This window comes from Lacerta agilis, chromosome 6, assembly GCF_009819535.1.
Source record: "Lacerta agilis isolate rLacAgi1 chromosome 6, rLacAgi1.pri, whole genome shotgun sequence".
In the NCBI taxonomy this organism is placed as follows: Eukaryota; Metazoa; Chordata; class Lepidosauria; order Squamata; family Lacertidae; genus Lacerta; species Lacerta agilis.
This window is the reverse complement of record NC_046317.1, coordinates 37,725,613-37,752,911: the sequence shown is the minus strand read 5'-3', so window position 1 is coordinate 37,752,911 and position 27,299 is coordinate 37,725,613. Positions and strand designations below refer to the sequence as shown.

At 43.1% G+C, this 27,299-nt stretch overlaps 1 protein-coding gene across 1 annotated transcript; it reads left to right on the top strand.

The window, feature by feature from the left end:
• On the top strand, positions 1-27,299 carry C8A (complement C8 alpha chain). Its single transcript, XM_033152014.1, has 11 exons — positions 1-207; positions 8,651-8,747; positions 9,746-9,890; positions 12,296-12,434; positions 12,834-13,023; positions 14,654-14,854; positions 16,765-17,005; positions 22,458-22,592; positions 23,600-23,757; positions 26,419-26,641; positions 27,142-27,299. Exons 1-11 carry the CDS (start codon positions 92-94, stop codon positions 27,291-27,293), a joined length of 1,797 nt encoding a protein of 598 aa, XP_033007905.1. The 5' UTR covers positions 1-91; the 3' UTR covers positions 27,294-27,299.

Sequence of the window (27,299 nt, the reverse complement as noted above, 5' to 3'; positions counted from 1 at the left end):
ATCTTCTTTTTTTAAAAAGCTCACTCTCCAAAACAGGTACCTGGAGGTTTCCAAACCAAAAATGAAAAGCATTTGTTTTTATTAAAAGAAAATGTGGTTCCATCTGAGTAGGCTTTTTCCTCCTATGATTCTCTTGATAGCTTATCTACTATCATGTCAGGATACAGTTGCAGCACACAGTAAGCTAACAGGATTGCCATCCCAGAGGTAAGTCTATCTCCATGTAATTTAAGATACTGCCTTACATATAGAAATTGCTGTCTATCTGGTCAGTGCATCAATTCAGACTGAGAATGAGGCATGTGGGTCCTATTACTTTTAAGCAGCTAGCAGAAAACGATTTATACAATAGTCCCATCACAATATGGTGAGAGGGCTGCAACATGAACCATTTTGAAGTCTTATAATTATACCTTTTTAATACATTTCCTTCTGCACTACAATTTTTTCTTCAAGAAGATTTCGTTCCTCAGTTCTCATCTTTCACATATTCTAATTTGATATTCAGCTTTTAAACTGCCGTTGTTTCATAACACAATGAGCTGATACGGTATTTCATATTATTTCGGTGATAATGAAGTAATTCAGACAAAAGTGAGAGAAAATATATCAAGATGCCCTTTCTTTCTTTCTTTCTTTCTTTCTTTCTTTCTTTCTTTCTTTCTTTCTTTCAGTATCCTATTGGATAATAAATAATAATAATAATGTTGTGTGTGGGTTTGGGTTGTATGCATTTAAATCATGTATGAAAGGAAACTCTATGGGGCTTTTCCCAAGCTGCTAATTGCAAACTGGACCAAAGGAAATATAATGTAGAAAGATCAAAAAGTGGTATCAGTAATAATTGGGATATAGACGCAGGGAGGGGGGAGGCAGAGGAAAGAAAAGATACATTTAATTATGAAGGCTTATTCTAGTAATCCTTACTGAAACCAAATAAAGAACAGATTTTTGATGTTTGATGAAGTTATCAAACAAAGCAGGATAATGAAGAGGCACATTTTAAATCTAGGTGAAGGTGAACTCACTGAATACTTTTCGGAAAGCTGAAGGATAGAGGCATCACATATTTCCACCACCACAATATATGTGTGCGTGTACACACACACACACACACCCCTTTGTTTGACTGCTGCTTGTCCACAGAACCCTGTAATTTGATCCTGCACACACTGATGTGTATCCACAGGCTCATCTCTTGAGCATTTGAGTTTTTCATTTAGTGTTCTTTCTTCTGTAGCTTCTGATGAATCTCTCCCCTAATTATCAGTAGAATTACCATAACCCTGCAAAAAGAAAAAGAAAAAAAATTACACAGCCTCTTAAGCAAAAAACAGTCTGTCTGTCACACGACAAAACAGGCTCTAGCCTACAACAACACCTCACTCCTGCCAGGATAAAGTGTCAGTTTTTAAGGTGTCCTAGGAGTCTTTGCTGTTTTGTTCTGCTTGTTGGCATTAACAGATGATAACTGATAATGATGGAGCTCCAGTTAGAAACTAAACAATAACAAGGAATTCTGGGACCATCACCTCCGCTTCCCCACCAATGAATAATCAAACAAGATGTGTTCCTTATTATGGAATATGTAGGGTGCAAATCATTGCTATGTCTCACAGTGGGAAAATACATATTTTGCTTTGTTCTTCGTCTAGGCTCCTTTTAGAGGATATACCCCAAAGGGACACATCCTCGCACTGTTGTAGCTTGCAGGCTCTTGTTAGTCACTTGACAGAATTTCAATGCGGGAAACACAAAGGCCACGGATACAAAGAGCTTCTTTAGTTGTGCTCACTGGGACTTTTGCCCTCCCCCCCCCTTCCTCCTTCCAACAGCAAGCTACTTATGTCATAGGAAGCTGCCTTATATTACATCAGACTGCTTGTCCATGCATTCCAATGTTGTCCACTACAGGGGTGGAGAAACTGTGGCCAGCCAGATGTTGTTTGACTACAACTCCCATTAGCCGTGACCAGCTGGGGCTGATGTGAGGACGACAGGTTCCCCATTCCTGCTCTAATTTGACTAGCAGTGGATCTTGGGGATCCCAGACACACCATCACCTAATGCTGAATCCTTATAAATGGAGACACCAGGGCCTGAACCAAGATGTTTAGGGTGAAGGGCAGTGGCTCATTGGTTGCCAGAGATGCTGGAAAGATGCTGTTTGCCAGCATAGACAATATTGAGCTCGATGGACCAGGAGCACCTAAGGCAAAACTCCCCACTGCCGCCCTGTGATGTGGGCACAAACTCTGTAACATGGTTGTCCTTTAGGGTTCTCTCATCCCTGCCCAGCAACAGGGCTTTGCACCAGCTCTTCCCTTCAAGAAAAACCAGTGCAAAGCCCCATCACACCACTTTGTCAGTCTCTCTCTCTGTGTGTGAAATCTGCACCCCCACCCAGTGGCAAAGCTGGATGGTGGAATGGCTCCCCTCTCACCGACTTGGCAGGAGAGGAGGCATTCCACAGAGCTTTGCCACACACACCCCTCTGCCCTTAGAGGCCGGGGTGACCAGTGGCAAAGCTGGGGAGCAGAACAGGTGTGCCACCCCTTGAGGGGATGCCGACTGAGGTGGCTGCCCCCACCCAGCCTCATGGGTGGGTCGGTTCTGAGATGGACTAGTGGGTTTGACTTAGTAAAGGACAGCATATGGAGGATGTACCTCTCCTATCACACAGTGTGTTTTAAGTCTTGTCAGGATACAAAGGTTGTTTCCCATGCAGCATGGGGGAGGGGCAGGGGGAGATAAGAGTGCCATTGTTCCTGCTCAAGAAACACAAGACCAGAGTCCTAATCCCAGGCTGGTTGTTTTGGGGGACGTTGACATTCCATGCCCAAAATTCTCTGTCAGGGGCAGCTCAGGAGTTCATGTCTGCCATGGCAAAAATGGGTCTGTCCCAGATAATTTCAGCAGCGCCCTCTCAAGATTTGGGCTTTGTGCTGGATGGGATGAGGGTAATCTGAGGGTGGAGGAACATGATATAGTTCCATGGTCATTGACAGATGACCTGCTCAGGTCAGTCCATCCACTGAAACCCACTTTTATGTCTTAGATAGCTATAGCTATGGATGAATCTGTCAGTTTCCCATTTTGTTTCGACTATGGCAGACCAACACGGCTACCCACCTGTATCTGTCAGTTTCAGTTCTCTCAATTCCTCATTTTTCCACTCTTAGATTCAATTCTCTATCAATTGTGTGTGTGTGTGTGTGTGTGTGTAAAATCTCCACCCTCACAAAAATGCATTAGCACTTTAGTGTGAATTCTTCCTCCTAATAAACACATTTTTGTATGCACTTTTGACTAGTATGCACATTGTTTGAAGCAGTTTCCCCTAAGGTAATGCAATGTTGCATGTTACTTTCACTTCTGTATGCATATTGGTGCACATTGGATAAGTGAATCACAAAATTCAGAGAAGTGCAACTTGCAACGGATATTTGGGTTTCAGTTCATGTATTGGTTTGAGGACTGTGAAATAGGTAGCTGCTCATTAAAATGAAATATGGGAAAAACACCTCTCCCATGCCACTAGTTTCAGCATCCCCTGAAATGTACTTATGGTACTTGGCTGGGAGAAAGCATTTTCCAATGGCTTCACCTGCACTCAGGCAGTCGCTTCTGGGGGAAACACACCCACACTCCTTTAATGGCCATCAAAAATTTACTAAAAACAAAACAAAGAAACACATCTTTTTAAAGGCTTCTTTGGGGTGGGTGGCTGCTTTATTGTATTAGTTCTTATCTGCATCTTTTGGAATAATTTTTACTGCAGCTGTTTCTGTGTTGTTATTTTTACGGTTATCCTTAGTGTTTTTTGCAGCTGATATTTTAAACGGTTGAATTATACTTTGACTTTGTTGCTAGCTGCCCTGACTTTTTTATGAGGGATGGAAGGTTATAAATGTTTAAAATAAATAATTAAAATTCAGCACATGGTGCTAGCTGCATTGTTATTTGGGTAAGTCCCAAATTTTCACCCTCCTTGCAGCAGATATGCTGTCTGTCTGTCTGTCTGTCTATCTGTCTATCTAGCTATCAGGCTATCTATCTAACTTGTTGAATCCATAGCCCAGATTAATGGTTGTGTCTTGGGTCATGTTTGGCTCATGCATTTCAAAGGAATCGTGTGAGCACCTTCATCTGAAAAGATTTAATGGGGATTAATCACCCATCCTGCCTTTTCAGAGTTGAACAGGATCCGACACAATCCTGTCGGATATCTCTGGAGAATGTTGCAGTTATTGTGTAATGGAAAGGCTCAAGAGATCACTCTAAAAAGTGTATCCATGAGCTTCAAACATTATCTTAGAAATTACCTTTCAGTTCAGGATGGGTAACAAAAGCAGCTGATGTCATGTATTGTGCACGGGCGCTGTGAAGATGATTGCCAGTCCACCAATTTTAGGGAAGGAAGGGAGGGAGGCAGGAAATAGTAACTTTCCAAAGACCATTCACAGGCCAACTTTTCAGGCCCAAGTCCAGCATTCTAGCTACAGTACTGTGCGGTTGGCTTTTAAAGCCACAAAGACTGCCCAACAGTTGTTTGTATTGCAGGTGGCACTGTTTTTAAAAGCAGCCTATTTTACTTGGATTGGAATGGATTTAATTCATCTGCATCTACACATTTAATCTGCTTGCATTGCAATTTATTATTGATTTTGTTGAGCTTTAAAGGAAACCCACAGGACACAGTATATTTTCATGGAGAATTTCTGACTCATTTTTATCCATTCTAGCCCTGAATGTTAAATTTGGCCTCATGCCTAATGCTTCCTGGTTTTATATGGAATTTGTTACAGGATCAGGAGGAATTCAGAGTGAGCAATGCACTCTATATTATACCTCACCAATGGGAATACAAAATCAGTTAATTTTGTTCTAAATGGACAGGCTTATGAGGGCCTATACACACAGCCACTCCCAGCTATAGTTGCTATGTAAAACTCCATTGTATGCCCAGCCTTCATTCACCTACTAATGTACATATACTGCCACACACAGAATCCAGCTTTTGATACACAATCACAATATCTGTGAGCAGTGGACTGGGATCTTACAGGCGTAATATGTAGGGTTGTCTATACTAGGACATACTCTCCAACACATCAAAGGCAACACAACAAAGGCAAAAACCAGGATGGCATATTTTGGGATGCCATCTTCCTATTTTTTCTCATGAGAGGATGATGGCCATTTTGGGTGCTGCAATCTCATGTGATTTCACCCCAGAAAGCATGAAATTATATGATATAATGGTTCCCCAAATGGCTGCTGTCCTCTTGTACAAAAAAACAGGATGCCCCAGTTTTTCCAGGACACTTGCAGGGTATTCTAGGGATGTGCAATGTATCTGGCCAAATCACAAATCCTAAACCAAATGGGCATGATTTGGGCCAAATTAGGACTCTTCTGCATTGGGTCAACGCAGTCCCAGATAGGGTTGGGTTCACCTGGAGCAAATCCAGAGTTGTCAGAAAGGTATGGGAGGATCAGGCAGCAAGGGAAGGGAGGAGGAGATGGAGGTGGTGAAAGCAGAGAGTCTCTCCACCACCTTAGCCCCAGGGATGTACTGCATAAGATCAGGTTGTGATGACCCACAGTAAAACCACTTCCATTTTTTAACATCAAAGTCACTTATCCATTGCGTGCTTTGGGCTCCTCATACAATTTTGCAGTGTTCATACTTCTAAGTCTTGACTTTAAAAACCTCATAGCTTTAGGAATACATAGTGTATTTTCACCAGACCAGTAGAAGGGAGACCAATGCAATACTCTTAGACATTTAGTATAATATAAACTGGCAAAAAGGAGAAACTTGGGTGGTCACAAAAATAGAAGCAAAATGTCAAGTCTTCACTTTAAAGGACCATTTAAAAAACTGCTGCACCAAAAGTATCCTCATAATAATTTTCACCAGATTACAACTTTTGCTAAATAGTTTTTCCTTGCCAATTGCATACTGTGATGGGACAAATCATCTTGATTTTTTAAGGAATACAATAGCTGGGCTTTAAAATGATTGAATGCAGAAAATATCAGTTGCCTTAACTACTGGTATATAGCTATTGCTGGGGCTGTGTAATCTTCTATCTCCAAAATGAGACAAACTAAAGAGAAGACCCTTACGGTGTACAAAAGTATAATCTCAAATAGCTGGCTGTGTATTGTGGAAAAAAACAAAAACAAACTAGTTTTGACAGAACTTCTAAAGTTTTATCACAGCAAACAGCTTCCCATATATATACTGAACACATTTCCTCTTATCCAGTTATACCAATGGAGAATGCAATAGGGCAGGATTAACAGCAAAACAATTAATGTAGCCCCAAACCCAATACTAAGAACTGCTTTTGATTTCAGGTGTGGGGGCAAATTGTAGACATGCAGTTCATCCCTTGAAGCATAAAGCAGGCACATACTGATGTGTGTTTGTTCACCTACATGTTTTGAAGCATTATCCAAATGTGAATTGCTGTTTAATTTTATTTTGCTATTGTAATGCAGTGGCTGCCGTGCACTTGGAAATGTCATTATCTTGGCACTTTGGTGCCGAGATGCTGTGAAAGAAGCCAAAAACAGGATTTGATTGTAACCTTCTAATTTTTTGGCATCTTTCCACTGTGCTTCAGGTTGTTTTGCTGCTCTTTCCCCTAACACAACTGAGTCATATTTTCCCCCCTAGTGCTGGGGGGAAAATTAACATCCAGAATTATTTATACACATAATAGGACCCCACAGTAACACCCATATGTATTTATGCACATAATAGTCTCTGACCCACTGAGGGGCAACCTGCATGCAGAGGCATGTTTACACACATTGATCTCCCATTACCACCTGTGCAAGTTTAAGTTGCTCTTGAAGCAGTATTGGGAAATATTTTTGCATCTTCACTCTTGGGTTACACGTGAAGGTGGCACTCCAATCTAGGAATCCATTGACCCATCCCTTCTGAAATGGGAGGACTCAGTGTAATCACCCTATCATGTACTATCATTTCAGCAGGAGAAGTGGAGTTAGAGAAAGCTCTGTAGAGGTGTTGATGAACTTGCTGGCTTTTGAACTGGGTGCCTCCACCTTATCATTGCTTTCTTATCACTCCATCTGACTTTGATGTTCAGAGGTGAGTGTCATTCCTTACATATCCAAAAGGGCACCAGCCATGCACTACAGTGGTGCCCCGCTAGACGAATGCCTCGCTAGACGAAAAACTCGCTAGACGAAGGCATTCGTCTAGCGGAAGGCTGCCCCGCAAGACGAAATTGTCTATGGGGCTGCCTCGCAAGACGAATTTTTTTTTTTGTCTAGCGAAAATCGCGGTTTGCATTGCCGCTTCGCTAGACGAAAAAACCGCTAGATGAAAAGATTCGCAGAACGAATTATTTTCGTCTAGCGGGGCACCACTGTACTAGAGGGTAACATCAGTGGGCTTGGACGAACCCCAAGGTGTGCAGAGGTACAAAAGGCTTTCAGAAGGGAGAGAAGACAGGAACCCCCAAACAGCCCACTGAGACCTGAGGATGCTCAGTGTCCATGGGATGTTTTTGGGGTGTGTGGCTGGGGGGATGGAGTGGCTGGAATCTTGAACAGCATCACTCCACACTGCAACATTTTGCATGATCAGGTTTCAAAAGCACCCAAGAAGCCTCTATGTACAGCAAGTTCTTCCGACATGGGGAGGGCAATGTGGCTCGATGGTGGGGATGCAACAGAGTGGAGGGCAGTGAATAGACTCCGATTAGAATTCTAATTGCATCAGGCTTTGAATGCCTGAATAGGGCTATTCTCTGTGCAACACCAAGTGGCCCCAGTTGGGAATGCACATAAGAGGGTGGACAATCATACTGGCTGCCCCAAGAGAGTCTTACTTCCATAAACAGATTTATTCTGCTGGATTGGGACTGAATTTAATTTTTCTTATATTTGGTGACCATCAACAAAGGACACCCACATATATGCACTGTGAAATGTGGTATTTGCAAATATTTGGTGCTTTCTCGTATGACTGCTGAGAAATAACAGCTTTTCATCAGAACACATATAATTACACGTCAACCATTTCTTTATTAATATGTCATGGGAGTCCATTTGATCTCTCTCTCTCTCTCTCTCTCTCTCTCTGTGTGTGTGTGTGTGTGTGTGTGTGTGTACTGAATCTAATTTCTTAGAAGTTGTTCTCTGCCTGGGGGCCTTGAGAATAAGGCTGTGGTCCTAAGATGTAGGGGCTGGGGAGACTGAAGGTAGTTTAACCACCTCTTCACCGAACATCCTGCTGGGCTCTGGTGAGGGTGGAGGAATGCTCTACTTCTCCATCTGTTTCTGGGCATCAGGTTTTTTCACCCCTTCCCCCATTTTCTCTCTCAATGAGAAGGGATAGAGGAGGGAAAGGTTTAGGCAACTCAGGAACCTGTCTAAATCACCCACCCCACCCCCTGTAGTCAGTGCTTAGGCCTGAATTAAAGCAGGACTCTCTGAGAGGTGCTCAGTGGAAGATCCTTTCAAAAAGTGTCTTGGGGCCCCTCAGCTGTAGATATTAAATCCCTTCCAGTTGCAGCCATGCGTATCCTGCTGAAACTGATTTCCACAGGGAGCGTGCAATATAGGGACTTTCAGCATTGCCAATCACTTTTATTCTCCTCAGGAGAGCAAGAAGACAAGCTGGAACACCTGCTCCCATCGATTGCCGCCTAAGTCAGTGGTCAGGATGGACCGAATGTTTCCCTTGTCAAGGAAGAAAAGTAAGGCTCCACTCAAATATAGCAAAGTGTTCTTTATAGCTGCCTGCAGTGAAAATAGACACATACTTTTAACACAAAGGGCAGTATCCAACCTCTGTCCCGCCGGCACAAGGATTTCCAGTTGCACAATGGGACCTCCCACCTCTTCTTCCTTGTACAACCCATGCGTTCCCCAAATCTTCTCCAGAGGGTCAGGGAACCCATGGAACAGATTTGAGAGTAGGGGCATCGGGGAAGACTGTCCCATTGCATAAGTGAAAATCATTGCACTGGTAGAATGGTGACTTAACACTACACTGAATAAAAGCCAGTGGTTTACTGTTGAAAAGAGATGCAAGTTCTCCCAAGCCCATTGAAACCAATGGGCCTAAGCTGAGAGATGGAGTGTGGCCTATGTGACCAGCAGTTCAACAAAGCAGGATGCCCATGAAGAACATAAGAAGAGCCCTGCTGGAATGGAGACAGCTTCATATATGCAAGGCAACAAACACATGGAGTGCATGGGGCAAGCCTCTTGCATAGACAAGTAGTCTGCCATAAATTACACACACACACACACACACACACACACACACACACACGAACTCGAACTCTCAGTCATGTGACATTCTATCATGACTGGATTGGCTTTCAATCAGCCAATGAAGTTACTCTTCCATTTAAGATATTGGGAATGATTTGACAGACATGGAAAAAGTCAATTGCAAATACTTCCGCTGTATTGTTAACCTTCTCATGCTTTCACATTTCTTCCCTATAAACTTCAAATTGTGTTTTAAGTAATTTTTAGTTTTGGCAGGCATAGCTGTACTGATAAAGCCTTAATTTGTTTTACATTTTTAATACTTAAATAATTAATGCTTGCTCTTACTAGGTTAAAATGTTGTATAGATCTGTTTTTATTGCCTCCTAATGTTTAATTCAAATTTTATCGTGTGTGTGTGTAATTTATGGCAGATACCCATTTTTATTTTTATTTTAAAAAATGCATATTATAGCACAGATATCGAACTTTGCAACAGCCAGCCAAATACAAGGGGAGCATATGTACCGGCCACCTTTGGGATGAAGTTGCGTGCCAGTCAGCAGGAGAATGTATTGTGAGCCAAGACTGTGGAGCTGATTTTCGGTGTGAGGAGACTGGTGAGTATGATGCCATTACAGATCCATTGACTGATGCAGTGATCCTGCTCCACAGCATTAACCCATTTCAGGAATGCAGAAAAGGTACTGATCTACTGTTCCATGCAATAAAGTTAAAATGGGGCACAGTGCCATCTAGGGAAAGAAGGAATCGCCCAAGGATCTGCCAAAGCCGGCCCTATCATGTAGTAGCGTGAGGTGAGCTTGATCCAAAGGAACCTACCTGCATGCATTCAAAAGGACAAGGTGTGCAGAGAGTGCTCTGCTGCACATGCAGATTCTGGAATGACTGCCTGACCAGCTGCACTGTATCCTCATTTGCGCCAATCTCCACATGTGTAACATTTTTGTGCTTGCAACAATTGATCTGCAGATCTGCAGCTGCAGGGCCAAAGCTAACCCTGCACCATGGCCCAAATAGTGCCCTCTGGGTACAGATTTGCTGAGCCACTGATACACCAATTGCTTTCTTGTCTGCTTCTCACTCAGGTTGAGTGCTGTATGGCAGGGCTGTTGTTATAGTGTGAAAAGCCACACCTGCCTCTTTCTTCAGGAACGCTTTCCACACTGCTGGCTACAGCAGGAGAAGGCAGGGATCTACTCTTAAGGATGTTCCTTGAGAGTTCGTGCCTTAGCCATCATTATTGCGACAAATTTCTCGAGCACATTCTGCAATATCACAGTGCCAGCCCATTCTTTAGGCTGACAGTGTTCATTTCTCCAAAAAGTAGCAGCAGGAGACTTTTGGGCTTATAGTTGCTTTTAAAAACCATAAGCAGGGATAACAAATGCATCCTGGGAGCTTTGACAAAGTGAACCTGACAAGGAGAAGCACACGGTCTATTCATAATCCATTATTTAGAACTGAAAAGGTGCCCAGCTAAAGCTTTTCCTGTCTTACCGCAGTGGCAGAGAATAGGGAAAGTTTCAGGATTCTTTCTGCAACTAATTTTGGGAGCGCCCTTGAAGCGATGTGCTTTCCTTCATTCATACAAAGAGAGATCTCCAAAGTCTGGAATGATAAAGAATACAGTAAAGGGCGCCAGGGTCTTGAATAGGAGATTCTTGTAATGAGTGTGTAGTTCACTGAATCATAGAGTTGGAAGGGATCCTAAGAATCCCTAGTCCAACCACCTGCAATGCAGGAATCTCAACAAATTCAGTCACTATATAGTTCAGTCCCTAGGTGGCACAGGTGAGGGGCTGTAGTTCAGTGGTAGAGCATCTTCTTTGAATGCAGGACACCACAGGTTCAATCTCTGGCAACTCCTGGTAGGGTTGGGAGAGTACCCTGTCTGAAACCCTGATGCTGTTAATTATTATAGACCTTTCTCAACTTTAGTTCCATAGATGTTGTTGGACTACAACCACCATCATTCTTAACCAGCATGGCCAGTGGTCAGGGATGATGGGAGTTGTAGTTCAAAAACATCTGGAAACCCAAGGTTGAGAAAAGCTGATGTAGACCGTATTGAGCAGGATGAAGCAATGTCCTGATTCCTTATCAGGCAGTTTCCTGCATTCATATGTACATTGCTTATGGATGGAGTCTAAAGTGCCCTGTTGCTGTTTTGTGCTTGTTTAAGGGAGACAAGAAAGTTATTGTCTAGTTTCCTTGCTGGTCTCTCTCTCTCTCTAAGCCTCTAATAAGTGAGGCCCAGTTGTCAATTCAGGCCTGAAACTGAGCCCAAACATTTCCCCGGCTCTGCTAGGATCAACACTTTCAAAAACCTTGCTGCACACACACATTCCTACTTCACCTATCTTCTCATGGTTGCTTCATCCTGCAGCACGGCAAGGTGTGTTCTGCCCATTGCTTCCTCCAAGTGATACCTTGCAGGTATGGTTAGAAGGTGTTACAGCAGCTTCTAGCCCAGAAATAATCAGGTGACACAAGGGCCCCTATAGTAAGGTTACCAGACGTCCCCGTTTCCCGGGGACAGTCCCCAGATTTACAAATCAGTCCCCTGACAAAATCCATCCATTCCGACTGAAGTTGAAAAGTGGTTGTTTGGGTATGGATTAACCATTCCTTTGCCTTCAGGAGACCAGCCTTGAGAGGTACTGGCAACTGGTTGCAAAACAAAACCCATTAACTTCAGAGTATCTTGTGAGGACATAACAGTTCAAAATTCTAAGTGCTTTTCACTGTTAATATAAAAAGACACCCGGAGCCGTGTGCAATTTTGTACATGATATCTTTTTGCATTTGACTGGGAAGGAATAGGAAAGGAAAATCTTCACAAAGACCTCCTGCTCAGTTAGAAAGTGACAACAGCACAGCCTGAGCAAGGTCCTACATTATCTTTGTGATTTGGTTTAAGTGAACCATTAAGTCCAGCCTTATCTAGCTGGAGCAAACATGGATTCTAGAAATGGATAACAAATCTTCATCTGTGCTGCAGGTCGCTGCATTAAACGCCACCTTGTATGCAACGGAGAACCGGACTGCAGAGATCAATCTGATGAGGCAAATTGTGAGGATGCTGAAAGATTCTGCGATGATCTGGATCCAGTCCCCGGGATCAGTAAAGTTGCACAGGGGTGAGTTGCCATACCCACGTACACATGAGTTAAGCATTGAAATTTTCTCTTTAATTTTAACTTGCTATGTTGTGTAGTTTAGAGAACTCCCATGTTTTAAAGCTTCTTAAATAAAGGAGAGAAATAGGAGTCCATGTGCTTATTTATTTTTGTGGACTTTGTCTTATAACTCATGAGCAAATTGTGCCTGTTTTGCTCTTCCACATGAGCACTGGCAGAAAACAAACCACGATCCCTCGCTCTGCATTAAATTCAGATCAGAAATTGTGGTTTGTTACTGTATATTCAAACTGCAATTGATGAGCCAAGAAAGAAACAAGAAGGATTGTATGGAGTGAAAGTGAGAGGCGCTTGCAACTCTACTTACATGCCTGCTCCTGTTTCTTTTGCACGTGAAAGATACAATATCCTTACACAAAAAGGGGCACAGATAGTGTACGATCCTGCATTCTACGGAGGCCAGTGTGAATCTGTCTATAATGGAGAATGGCGAGAACTGAAGTATGATGCGGCATGTGAACGTCTGTATTACGGGGATGATGAGAAGTATTTCCGAAAGCCATATAACATCCACTACTATCAGTTTCTTGTAAGTATTTGTAGGCCAACATTATCAGTAAGGCTGAGTGGGCAATTGGACCTCAGCCAAATATAGACCCTTGCAACACGTGAGCTCCTCTGAAGTTCCATACCATATACTGCTTCCTTTTAAAATTTCCCACTGTCCAGAATATAGTGGCTATTCCATTAGCATGTGATATCACTTTTAGGTGTTATATATAGGGGGAATTCTCTTTATTACATATTATCCACCAGATAATATCTACCAGATAATATGTGAGTGCGGAAGCATATGCAGATCACTCTGAACCTGTTCTAGCAGGTTTATCTGTAAGACATTTATCAGTGGGGTGCCCCCATGCATCTTTCCTCTACCAAACTTGGATGCCATGTGCAATGCATCTGTGCACACCCCTCTATACACTGGGCACAAATGACTTCTCAAAAGTCTCCTATTTGAGGATAGAGACATCAGAGAGACCTGATTTCTCCAGGGGAAGGATAAATTATCCAACAGTTTCTCAGTGGTAAGGCCTACCATTAGAAGTGACAGGAGCACAGCTCTTTTCTTTTGCGTCTCCTAAGTGGGTTTTTTGGGGGGTGGGGTGGGGTTTGAGGGGTTGCTGCTGTATCTTCTGAAATGGCCTGAACTCTGACATTGTTCTGGGGCACTGGGGTGGGGAAACAGTAAAAAAAGGTAAAGGTAAAGGGACCCCTGACCATTAGGTCCAGTCGTGTCCAACAGTAGCCTCCATCAAAAAATGGTGGAAACAGTTCTGTAAAGGAGTCTCCTTTCTTCTGCTATGCCCCTCCTGATCACATGTTTAATCAGGGGGATGGGAGCAGGGAGGAAGAAGGAATGGCATTTGTGTGGAAACACTCCAACTGAGAACAGAGGACTTGCTGCTGCAGGTCCTGCTCGTCCAGAGTCTTCAGGAAGGCTCTTGAAAAACAGTTCCCTGCAGCATCAAAGCCCCCGAGGGCTGCATGCAAAGATGCTCTCTGCTCTCTGACCAAGAGCATGGAGCTCTGATTGAATCCTCTGTGGGCTGCATGGGGGTCCGTGCACAATCCTCTTGAAAGCGCTCTTGCAGAAGGCTTTTGGGCAGCCCCTTTCTCCTGGTTGAGCCTCTGAAAACCCGGACTGATCAGGATTTCAGCCCCACTCATCAGCTGATGAACAGAGATTGAATCCTGCTTTCTTGGTTGCACAGCACTGTTCCCTGCTGGAAACAGAAGTATGTGACCAATGAAGGATTTAACCCTGTCCTCCCACACAATGGTGGCAGGAAATGGGACTGGCTTTAGGGAAAATGGCCTCTCGGCCCAAACTGGACTCCCTGGTAGGCCAGGATTGGTCAAAGAAGTAGTAGTTCCCCAGCCTCATTATAGAGGCTAACCACACAGGCACTTCATCCAGTCATATAAAATCCTTACAAAAATGCAACGATGAGTTAAAACAAGATGTCATCCTGGTGCATCATTTGTAAAGATTTTGCCACCAAACTCTAGCATTATTTGCCTTGCAGTACCACTGAAAAGTGCTCAGGCTTGGTTTTTGTTGAGTCTCCAGAGCAAAGGAGAATCACCCCCCATTAAACCAATATGCTAATCTAAAATATCTCCATCCAGCCAAGATGTTTCCCTTTTCATTTCAGGCACATGCTGATTCTGGCTTTTCTTCGGAGTATTTCGATGATGCCAAGGACCTACTGAATGCCATAAAAAAGGATACCTTTCGAAGTTATGGCTTTACATTTGGCATAGGCCCCACAGATTTCCCTTTGTCTCTGAGTATAGGCATTGGCTTATCAAAGGGCCAGGGGACCCTGAGAAATTTTACTGAATACGCAGCAAAGGTAATGAAAAAGCAGGAGGAGGGGGCTTCTTACTCCAGCGTTGCTAAATCGCCCAAACACTCCGTTACTGATATTGCTTTATTTCCCTGCCCACATGTTTTCCCCTTGAAACAATAATCATCCTACCTTAATTTGTTCATGTAATTGCACGTGTGATCATTAGCAATTCTGTTTGCCTTCCTTATTACACTGAAGCAAACAGAAGCATTGTAATGGGAATGAAATTGAATTACAAGTAGAACAACGCAGGCCATCTCGCCCCATCCCTCCTGTTTCATGGTGACATTAAGTATATAAATGAGTAAGTGCTCGGAGTGGCGAACAGAGTGGGGGAATTTAAAGAATTGCTCGTCAGCAACAGTTGTCTTTGGGGAACATGTTCCAATGTCACAAATATATCTTGTTTAAATTAGTGCAAACCGGAGTGAATGGCTGCGAGAAGCATTTGTTTTATTAATGGATATGAAATCTTTGGGAAATCCAAGGATGTAAACAGAACTGGGCTTTGTGTTTTGTTTTGCTTAAGCGTGGAAACCTTGTGTAATGGGTAGTTGCAAGCAGGGACCTATGGTAAAAAAAAGGTAAAGGACCCCTGGATGGTTAAGTGCAGTCAAAGACAACTATGGGGTCTCTCATCTCGCTTTTCAGGCTGAGGGAGCCGGCGTTTGTCTATGAACAAATGGATGAGGGAGCACAGATTGAATTGTAAGGGAGCAGAAAGACTACCCCCACCCCTAAATTAAATTACCAGCTCTGCAACCCTTGCAAGCCCTTTGATGTGTGAAGAATACGTTCCTGAAGTTCCTGAAAGGATCTGCAGGGAGAAGGGCAGTTAGGCTTAGAGGATTCGTAGCACATGGCATGTATCCTTTGGTCCCTGCCTTGCATATCACCACTAGCTCTCCTCAAGGTCATAATTACATAGCCAAAATTCTGTAGCTTAGGATTGGTCCACAAAGAAAAGAAAGATATAGTCAGCCTTGCAACAGGTGAGATCTTTTCATTCATTCATACTCTTTTACCAGAGTTGCTTCTCCATCTTTAGAAATTAATTTCCTTCAGTTTGCTGTTTGATCATTATCCACAGCATCATTTTAGATCACCCATTGGAAAAAGTTCTCAAGCATCCCAACATCTGTTGCTTCATGCTTGAAATAAACTGGGATTGTATAAAATGGGGTGGAAAACCTTGTTCACTCTGAGGGTCACATTCTCTTGTGGGGAACCTGCTAGGACCCACATGCAAGTGACACACAGGGTCAGAGGGCAAAGGATGTAAAGAAGGCTACGTTCTAGCCATGCAACACTCAGAGATTTATACCCACACACTCCTTTTTGTCCAGGCTACAAGGGAGTTTATCATTGTTCAAACACATTGTAGCTTGGCAATAAAACTTGAAGGGGATGCTGGGTAGGCTGGTAAGGAGCATGGTCTGGTGAGGGTGAACAGCCTAAGGAGGAGGAGGAAGAAGAAGAAGAATTAGGAGAAGGAGAAGAAGGAGAAGAATAATAGTTTGGATTTGATATCCCACTTTATCACTACCCTAAGGAGTCTCAAAGCGGCTAACAATCTCCTTTCCCCTCCTCCCCCACAACAAACACTCTGTGAGGTGAGTGAGGCTGAGAAACTTCAGAGAAGTGTGACTAGCCCAAGGTCACCCAGCAGCTGCATGTGGAGGAGTGGGGACGCAAACCCGGTTCACCAGATTATGAGTCTTCCACTCTTAACCACTACCCAAGGGCCAGGTAGAGAGGTATGGAGGGCCAAATTTGGCTCCCAGGGTTCTGCACCCCTGGTATAATAGCACAGCCTTGCCCTATTGGTCTTTTTTGGTTACCGCCAAAAAGAAAAGGATATAACTTCAGGAAAAAGTTGGTAAATTATGTATTTTGCCCTGCTTCACCTACAGAATGTTGGATTTATTCGAGCTCTTACCAAAGTACAGACAGCCCGTTTCAAGATGAGAAGAGATGACATCGTCCTGGATGAAGAGATGCTTCAGTCTCTGATGGAGCTTCCAGATCGGTACAACTATGGAATGTATGCCAGGTTCATTAATGAGTATGGCACCCACTTTATGACATCTGGGACCATGGGAGGCATATTCGAATACATCCTTGTGGTCAACAAAGACGAGATGAGAAAAAGAGGTTTGCAGGTTTAATTTATTCTACCCGCTTGGCACATTGTAGGATGCTAGAAACTAATTTCTTGATGCATGTAAAGCATATTGATCAGCAGTATGTTGTAATGACCCAGAAACTCAAGATTCCTATTCAACAGACTGCTCTTTTATTCAACAGTGTTATGAACTTGCATGCCCAAACTTGTTTCTTGGAGTTAATAAATAATTTCCTTCCAGGTATAGCAAAAATAACAGCAATGATAACTGCAGGAATTTCTTGTCTTTAGCCTTGAAATTTCTGCATTTCAAAGCGCACGAGACAGCATCCTGCAGACAGACCTAGATAAATTCAAAGGCATTTCTTGACTCAAAAAGTGTAAACAAACAATGTTTTTGGCATTGCACCTACCATTTTACACAAGGTGGCTTTCAAACTGCAGAATGACAGAGTTCTGCTAGCTTCCGCTTTCAGCAAATGAAGGCATCCAAGACAGCATGGTTCTGCCTACACTTTGTGTTCATGTAGCCAAGCTTCTGCAGTTGTTGCCATGCACATATCATGATAGTTGAAGCATAAAGCCTTCTAATCATCAATGGGAAATTTCCTATAATAACATGATTCTCTGGTTCATTTTTGCAAAGCCATCTACTGTATCATAACACCCAGAACCTGCTGCGCCTTCTGTGATACCAGTATATTAGTTATTCACATTCTCTTCCAAAGGTTCTGGTTTGGTAGCTTCATTCTGGGATTCTCTACAGAAAAGGGTGACATCAGCAACACCAGGCTTAGACAGGTATCTCTAATCTTAAATAGACTAGTTGAGCATCCCTGGTCTTCACAGTGTGTCTTGGCTCCTACCCAAAACATAGCAGCAGGTATACCTGGCAAGGAAGCAATGCTTTATTAAAGCAGATTAACAGTGCAGTTTCAGTTGCAAGGAAAGAGCCAGATATAGTCCAGAAGGCTTTACAAGGCAAAGGGTTAGCAAGGAAAGTGGTCTAAGGGTTCATGAATCCAAGATAAGTAGTGAGAATTGCACAGCTGCACAGGAACTGTGAAGTTGTTCCAACAAGTTTCCCCACCTACTCACCAAGCTTTTAAGCAAAGGCGGAGAATGCCCAGCTACTCACAAGAATCTCTGTTGTTTGCAGAAACTCCTAGCACACAATTAAATGTGTGTAAGTTTAGGGGTTACTGTCCTCAAAGAGAATCCTGACCTACTGTAGCCTTTGTTTATTTATTTAATTTATTTTTATCCCAGCTTTCTATGCTGAAGTGTACTTAAGGTAGCTCATAATAAAGCAAATTGGCAACACCATCATGGACAGGGACCATCACTAGCAACTCACTAGCAAGTTGTGCACTCTGTTATTGCTCTCTTTGTGCCACTGCCTACATCTTTGTCAAACCTAGATTAGGGTCAGCAGGATTCCCAGTGATTTTCTGGATGAGTTTCTCTATTTCCCATTTTTCCAATCTTTCCAATCTCAGTTCTCCAAATTTACACAACAGCTTATGATTATCTTAAAAAAAAAACCTCCTAAAAACTCACTGGCTTTATAGTGACAATTTCTCCTAATATACACATGTTTGCATGCAATTTTGCCTAATATACATTTTTGCAAAGCAATTTCATCCCTAATATAGTGCATTTTCATCTGCTATTTTCACTAACATTTATGCACACTTTACCGCCATATTTAATTTTTTTGTACACATTCCTTGGCTGGAGAACTGCATTTCAAAATTTGGAAGAAATGTGGATTTTGAAGGATGGCTGCATTTCAGTCCTTTTATTGTTTTGGAAAGTGTGAATTAGGTCAGTTCACCAACTGAATTGAATCCCCGTTCCTGCTTGGGAGGAGGGAGACTGCTATAAAATTCCCAGTCCCCTGCCAGGCAGCTGCAGCCCATCATCCCTCTCCGATTAATTTATTTGTCCTTAATATTCTTGGGAAAGTGTCTTTCCTGGACGTGAAGGCTGAATGATAAAGAAAAGAGCTTGCCAAGAAGGGCTTCAGGAAGCTGACTGCCAAGTGAAGAGGAAGAATGAATTAGCAACATCTAGACAGAGCCATTATTTTACTTTATATTTTGCTTACTGTATTTCAGAAGTGCTGTGATTTATTGCAACAAGATGGCCCTACTGTAAGGAAGAGGGAAGTTGAAGTTCTAAAAGAGACAAAAAATGTGTCCCAGAACGGACATAATTTTTACTTTTATGTAGGATACTTGTATAATTTCATCTACAGTGCATACCATAAAAAGAGGGCACATTTATCAAGCTAGTGCTCTGGTTAAGTGCTACATTGAGTAAGGAGACGCAAATCAATGGTTCAGTGAACAGCAGCCCTTTGCTTCAGCACAGCCAGTGTCTGAAAGCAAATGTTTTCTCGAGAATTATGGGTTTGTTTCCCTTCTTTTAAAAAATGCTGGTGATGGATGCAACTGGTACCCACTCCAGCATGGATGGCCTGATGAAATGCCGCAGAAAATACAGCCTCGAGGGCTTGACTGCTGAAGCTTGCCTTCACAGCCAAGGTTGGAGCAATTGCTAGATTAAGACTGTGATCCTATGTACATGTACTAGGCAGCAATTTCCCATAGCCGCCCATTCTGGCTTCTGAAATTTAACCAGATATTGCCCATACACTTTCAAGCGTGTTTTTACAGTTGCAAAGCAGGAGGTCTCAGATTCAATCTCTGGCATCTCCAGAGAGACACCCCCAGGGAGCTGCTGCCAGGCCATGAGCGAGAGAGACCAATGGTCTGACTTGGTATAAGAAACCTTGGGGTGTTCCATTCATGTTTTTCTTCTTTTAATGAAAGCAGAACCTTATGCCCACAAAACAAATGCTACACTTGGGTGCATGTAGAACTGCAGTTGCATGCAGTCCTAGCTTTTTTTAAATTTGATGGCAGTTCCTGTGGATAACAACAACAACTTTATTATTTATACCCCGCCCATCTGGCTGGGTTTCCCCTGCCATTCTGGGTGGCTCCCAACAGAATTAAAAGCACAATAAGACATCAAACATTAAAAACCTCCCTAAACTTGTTAGAAAAGATAATAATGAAAGCGGTACTGGGTGGGATTCCCCATGCTCACCTGAACACTGGTTGGTCACACTGCTTCTGGTGGAGAGGGAGGTGGCATCAAGGTTAGTGTGGTGCAAATGCACCGGCAGGTGACCAGATTGACTCCAGTGTACCTCGCCCATGTCACAGCCACCACACCCCTCCCTCTCTACCTCCCAGGGAGCAGCAGTGATGTGACTCACCTGAGCTCAGGTGGAGCAGTGGTGCCTTACCACACGGTCCACTGATGAATGATTATGAAAAGGAGGGTTTGTTGAACTGAAAGGAAGTTAGAGGAAAGCAGGATCCTCGTGAGCAGCCCCAATGTTATCTTTTACTCTTTCTTTCAAAGGAAAACGCTTTTGTTTTATGACTTTGCTGAGAAACAATGCAATTTACTTGTGGTTTATCACTACATAGAAAGAGATTTTTCCCCCTTTTGCAATTAATTCAAAAATTAAAAGCATAAATCAATCTAATTGGTGGGCCATATTCATATCATTGGATTTGCATCCCGTAATAAGCAATCTTGTTTACTCCTTCCTTAAATTGCCAATATTTTGTATGATCATCATTTTGCCGCTTCTGCTGCATTCAGATTGATCAGCCTTGAATTCTTCCCCCCTGTGGCAACCAATAACAAATTGTATTGACTGGCCCTTGCTGAAAATAATTACTTAACAGGAACAATAATATATCAATTAATCAGAGTGTAGTTCAACTTTAATTTTATGGCACTCAAACAGTGATAAACAATAATCATTCCTATTGCTTACAGTAAATATATTTCACTCGGTTGTGTTGTTAACAGTTGTAGACTAGTTAAGCACAAGCCACTGAATACTATAGATTTATTAATACACTGTCAGTAGGCAGCAAATGAATATAAATTCAGCAATTGGGGGAATTTGTTTTATTAGCTGCAGTAAAGAACTGACCAAGCTATAACTTTATTGAGAGCCTTCTCACTAGGGAGCTAGAAGCCCTAACTTCTGTTAATTAGAAGTCTTGCCAAATAGTGCAAGCCCCACATCTTAACATGTATACTTTCAGGATAGAAAAAAGCAAAACTCCCAACTGTGGATTAAATCTAGTATCTGCTTTAACTAAAATCTCATAACAGTAGCTGATTTGGATTAGAATTTGCCATTTATGTGTTCCCCTTTTCTCCCCCAGTCTCTGCCTTCATCGCAGCTGCAAGGAGAATAATTCGGAAGCTTTTGCTTTCATTTTTAATTAAACACCGTTTGTTGTTTCATTCAAATGTGACAAACTGTGGTTAGTCTTAACTATGGAGTGGAAGAAGCTGCCTTGTTTCAACAAGCCATAATTAAGGTTCATCACAGTTTAAAAGCTTCCAGTCTCCTCGTGGCCACACCGCATGCAAGCCTAGAGTTTGCTCTGGATCCTTTCCATTATAATGTTCCATAGTTTTATATAGTATTTACCCCTTTGTCCACATATATCCAACTTCTCAATGGCTGATTAGAGGCACTTGTGATTTGGGGTGGGGCCAGGGAAAGTCTTTGCCTGGGTCCCCTCTGGTCATGCTAAGGTTGCAGTGGTGTGTCTACCAGTAGTGCTATTTTATGCAATCCCTAAGCACAATGTTAGCAGCACCAAAGCAAATAAATAATTTGAGTAGCTGGTAGTCATTCTTGTGACTCTGATCAACCCTGCTGGTTGCTACATCCCCTTCTAAGTACATGGTGCAGCATGCCACACCGATAGCCAAATACTAGAGGAAGGTGAAAGGGGACATGACCCAGCAGAGAGCACTGAGCAACAATGCTGTATGATCTGTCGAAGAAATATCACCCTTTACAATTGATGGGAGACAAACAGGGCTCCACCTATGTTTCAAGAAGAAGAAGAAATCAATAGATGTTCTGCTGCTGACTCCAATGGAAAATGAATGAAGTTCTTTGCCTGTAGTAACATCAATGTAACCAAATGACTGCTGAGCCTTTTCGCAGCAAATTCTCTCAAAATTTGGATTACAAATCAGTGTTGGAATGTGTAGCTTCAGTTGCCCTCACACATTTCTTGGTGGTGTTTCTAACCTATATATATATATATATATATATATATATATATATATATAGGCGGGGCCTTTATACAGCGGCAACTATAAAATAAAATTTATATTGTTTTCAGAAAGCAGAATTATACTTACTGCTTCACTGGTGATAGCTTTCCAGGTTCCAGCTATTGATTTTTTTTTCTTTCTCCCTCGGACAGTGACTAATGAAAAGTAGCTCAAATGGAACTGTACGTTTTTGAATTATTGTTTGCATACATGTATTGAGTAACATCTTAACACTTGAAGATTTATAGTCAGTATCTAGGGATATAAAACTGTGGTTGATACTTGCCTTCCCTTCCTTTCCTTCAGGGGTTACAAGGGACATGGTAAGCTCCTGTTTTGGTGGATCGTTAGGGTTAGGCTATAACATTGACAACGCGGACATAACCATAGGCGCCAAGGTGTCCTTCAAACACTGCTCAAAGGATGCAAGCCAAAACACAGGTAGGAAATGCATCCACATTTTTTTTAATCTTATTTCCCCTCTTTTTCTTATATGAAAAGGGTATATTTGCCTTCCAGGAAAGCTGAATCATTTACTGAAGTCATTCTTATGTAATCACAAGGACCACATGTACAAGAACAGTCCTATACCTCTCCACTTTCTTCCAATGGGGCTGGTGTAGTGGAAAGTGCTGTAGAAGCCAGTGGGACCTACTTCCATATTGTGTTTAGGGAGAGGTGCATTTAATAATAATAATAATAATAATAATAATTAATAATAATAATAATTTATTTCTACCCTGCCCATCTGGCTGGGTCTCCCCAGCTACTCTGGGCGGCTTCCAACAGAAGGTTGAAAATACATTAAACCATCAGTTATTAAAAACTTCCCTAAACAGGGCTGCTCTGTTAAGTGCTCGTGACGCTTCATTCATGCAAGGCACTCGATATGGAGCTTCCATTGTGCTTGATCAGGGGGATGCAGCTAGTGCAGAATGCAGCAGCACAGCTCCTGACCAAAGTGAGACCCTGTGTTCAGAGGAAAGACATGCCTGTTCATGGCTCATTCACTTAGCTGCTACCAACACCACCATTTGCAACCTTAATGTCGTCCTATGTGTCCCGTTAGTCAAACAAACAAACAAACAAACAGTGAATAATTTAAATTTTAAATCCTTAATTGTCTAGCATTCTCGGGCACTTTTACCACCTACAGCTGAAAAAGTGCAATGCGTCCGATGCTGCTATTATACTGTTATTACTCTCATCTTGAATTACCTTTAAATAAAACAAAGTAACAAATAAAATGAAGATCCTCCTAAGTGAGCTCAGGAGCACACAAGTGGCATTCGAGCTTCCTTTGGTATCTTAACTCTATGAGTGTCTGCCTTGTAATAGCGCCTTGCTGGCAAATGTCCTCTACCGAGTCACCTTGACGAACCAATTTTGACTCCACTAGTGGATTCATAGAAGCGAACAGTAATCCATTTCATTGCCCAACTTTCCAGACACTCAAAAGGAAAAGGCAGTCATCGAGGATATTATTCCCCGGGTTCGAGGCGGAGACGCAGCCTCGATTGGGAGGCTGATGGGAAGCTGGAACGCCAATGCATACCGTTATTGGGGGAGGTCATTAAAACTTAATCCCACTGTTATTGATTTTGAGGTAAGCCTTTTTCTTTCAGTTGTAGAAACGCCACATCTCCAAAGGATTGAAAGTGTAATAGACCAGATCGTTTTATATTTTTATTGCGATTCCATCTTAGGACAGGATTAAATGTAATGGGCCACTGACCTGCTGACCTGCTCCCTATTTCACAATGAGCAAATGCATTTTTTTAAAAAGCAGCACCTTTGAAGCCAGGGAGATAAGACACAGAATCTATCTTGAATATCAACGTTTCAGTTCTTTGCAATATGGCAACTAGTTTGTCAAAAAGAAGCTTTAAACAGTCATAATCATCCATATTATATAATTCTTGGAAAAGGAGAAGTAGAATCATGCACATTCCCCCTCCCCAGGATACCAAGTGCAGCTCTAAAGCAGGCATGGCCAAACTTGGCCCTCCAGCTGTTTTGTGACTGCAGCTCCCATCATCTCTAGCTAACAGGACCAGTGATCAGGGATGATGGGAATTGTAGTCCCAAAATAGCTGGAGGGCCGAGTTTGGCCATGCCTGCTCTAAAGAATCCTTTCTGCAGAAGGATTCATATGCACAGACAGGTGACATGGAAGTGGCGCAGAAAACTTGTGGAGTGGACTTGCGGAGCAATGGGTATTAAGAAATCCTGCTAGGGGTGCATCTACAACTATGCAGCTTTGATGCACGGTCTCTGATAAAGGACAGCAGAGAGATGGGTGGATACGAAGCTTGCAAGGATACTCTCCCAGTTCAGATGGGCATTTGGAGCAGGTGCTTTGGGGAGCAGGGTGTAGGGAGGCAGTGTTGCAATCCATCCATATCAGACTTCTAAGGCAGGCTAGTTGTGCAGCACCAAGTGAGCAGCTAGAGGTGAGTGGAGGCCTTAAGACCCTCTTCCCACAACCCATGTTTCTCAAGCTTTAGCCCCTGATGTGAAGACTGGTTGTAAAAGAGACAGCCCTGTGGCCTGAAGGGGGTGTGCAACCTGTCTGTTGTACACCCTGCAGCATTGGCAGTACCAGAAGCTCCTGATTTCTCTGCCGAGCCAAGATTGGTGGGGTGGCACCTATGAGGGTTCCAAGAAAGAAGCCATGATATGATGGCCAAACTTGGCCCTCCAGCTGTTTTGTGACTACAGCTCCCAGGGAATTGTAGTACCAAAACAGCTGGAGGGCCAAGTTTAGCCATCACTGCTCTAGAAGGTCCTCCTCTGCAGCAAGGCATTGCGAGTGAGGCCCCATGGATAGATCCTGCACCACTGCTCATTTGCTGCAATGGGGGCAAGTTGCCATTTAAAGTGACCTAAAACCATTATACTTGTGTATATTTAAAGTGTTTCAGTCACTATAAATAGCAATTTGCCACCGTCATCCAGTGCACTATGGATGATCTCACCTATAGCGCCTCACTCTGAGAAAGGACCCCTCTGAGCTGCTGCTTTGTCGGCAGTTGTGTGGACAAGTGAATGGGAGGGGGCTTCAGAGTGACAGCAGGAAGGAAGGTTGACGTGATGGTGCTTTGTTTTTGAGGCTCATCACGAGAAAAGGCTCTTAGCAGTTCCTGGGTATTCTCTGCATGGATCTTCCATTAATGCTGCTCAAAACACACCACTGTTTGCCTGTAGCCTACTCTATAACCTTTAAATGGCTGCTGCAGGAGCTCTGCCAGTGCTTGTAGCTTTGGAGCAGATTCAAGCACCCAATAATTAGTTATGTCCACTTGAATGTCCCCTTATCTTGACTCATGGTTGTTTGCTAAAAGGCCTTGTGTAAATATTGTTTCGAAACATCATTTTCCAAGGCCATGTCGCAGCTCTTCTGTGGAAATCCCTATCGCCCTTGTGAAGTACAGAAAGCAAAACCTCTGCAAACAGACTGTCCTGTGTGGTCCGGGCAGCTCTAAGCATTATTTGTATCTCTATCCTGCTCGTCGCTGTTCCTTCCTGGGGGGCTCATTGTCCTCCTTTGCACACGTGTACATACACACCCACCCACCCCAGGATGGCTGTTTGGCTGAGGCAAAATGGTTTCCCTGATCAGGTGCAGGGCAATCCTGGTTTTCTGTGGTTGTTTTTTTTGCTTTGCTCTGCAAGAAATTGTTTTTCATTTGTTAAGATGAGCTGCTGCCCTGGAAGCATATTTCTGCAGCGTTCCTGCTCTCTGCTTGTGGTACATTATGGCTTGTGTTGCGAAGACTGATTGTGTAGATGCATGGCCCTTCTGTGGGTGTGGGTGCCTTATGCCCTACGTCACACCATAATGGGGGAGGTTGTGACCAGGTGAGTTGCATGCAAGCTCAGTCTACTGTCCAAGTGCTGACTATTGCAGGGCAACTTCAAGGCCCCTGCTCACACTTCCTTCTTACGGTTCCTTAAAACTTGGGCCAGAAATCCCTTCAAATTTCTTCAGTCTTCCAACAGCCTTTCAGATAGAGGGCTGATCTCTGTAAAGTAGGACATATGACCACTCTGGAGTGTGTGAGAGGTGTCCTTAGTAAGTGAGAAGTTTCTTTTAGGCCACCCACTGCCCAGCATTGTCAGGTAGCCTACCAAAGGGCTTTCCAAGCTACTATTTGACAGTTATTCTGCCAGTTTTGAGAAGCTATTCCTCCTGGGTATTGCATTTCAAACCCTTTACCCATCCATTAGCAATGTCACAGATAATTCCCCATCTGTTATTCCACAGCTGCAACCCATAACTGAAATACTGCCTAGAACCAACCTTGCCAACATTGAAGCCAAAAGGCAAAACCTGAAGAGAGCTTTGGATGAATACTTAATCGAGTTCAGTGCCTGCCGCTGTGGGCCGTGCCAGAACAACGGTGAACCGGTGCTGATGGGGTCCTCCTGTGTTTGTGAGTGCCAGCAGGGTTCAGAAGGCCCAGCGTGTGAGAACACAAGACAGAGGGGTAAGGTGAAACCATTGGAGGGAAAGGTCTGCTGAATACATCATTCTGACTCTGGCTAATTGATACCTCCCGAGATCTATCCATCAATCAACACCTCCTTTTCAATGCCTTTGATCATCTTGCATGCCAGGCAACCTAAGGGGCCTTATACAGGAATAAAATTAACAGCTCAAGTGATTATTATAAGTAAGCCAGGTTAAGCAAAGAAGGTTTCAGAGGTAACAAATGTTCCAGTGTCATAAATCATACCAGAGGCAGCAGGACCTGAGCCAAAGTATGGCACCAACTGAATATTAATGATAAAGTCTTGCAGCCTCATCCTTGGGGCAGATGTAGGTGTGCCTAAGCTGATTTATTTCAGCAGGTTTTGGAGCACCTACGGTAAGTCTGCATAAGATCAGGCCAGTCCTCCTGGCCAGTCTTGCTCAAGGTGCCTTTGCTGGCCTGTTCCATTTCTTGTCTTTTAAGTTTCTGCTGATAATGTATCGTATCTGTCACAGGTCGTCCAACGGATGGTGGTTGGAGCTGCTGGACACCATGGACTCCCTGCCAAGCTGGATCTAGAAGGCGGACAAGACAGTGTATCAACCCAGTTCCTCAAAATGGTGGTGCCATGTGCACAGGGAAGAGTGTACAAATACAGATATGCTAACATCTT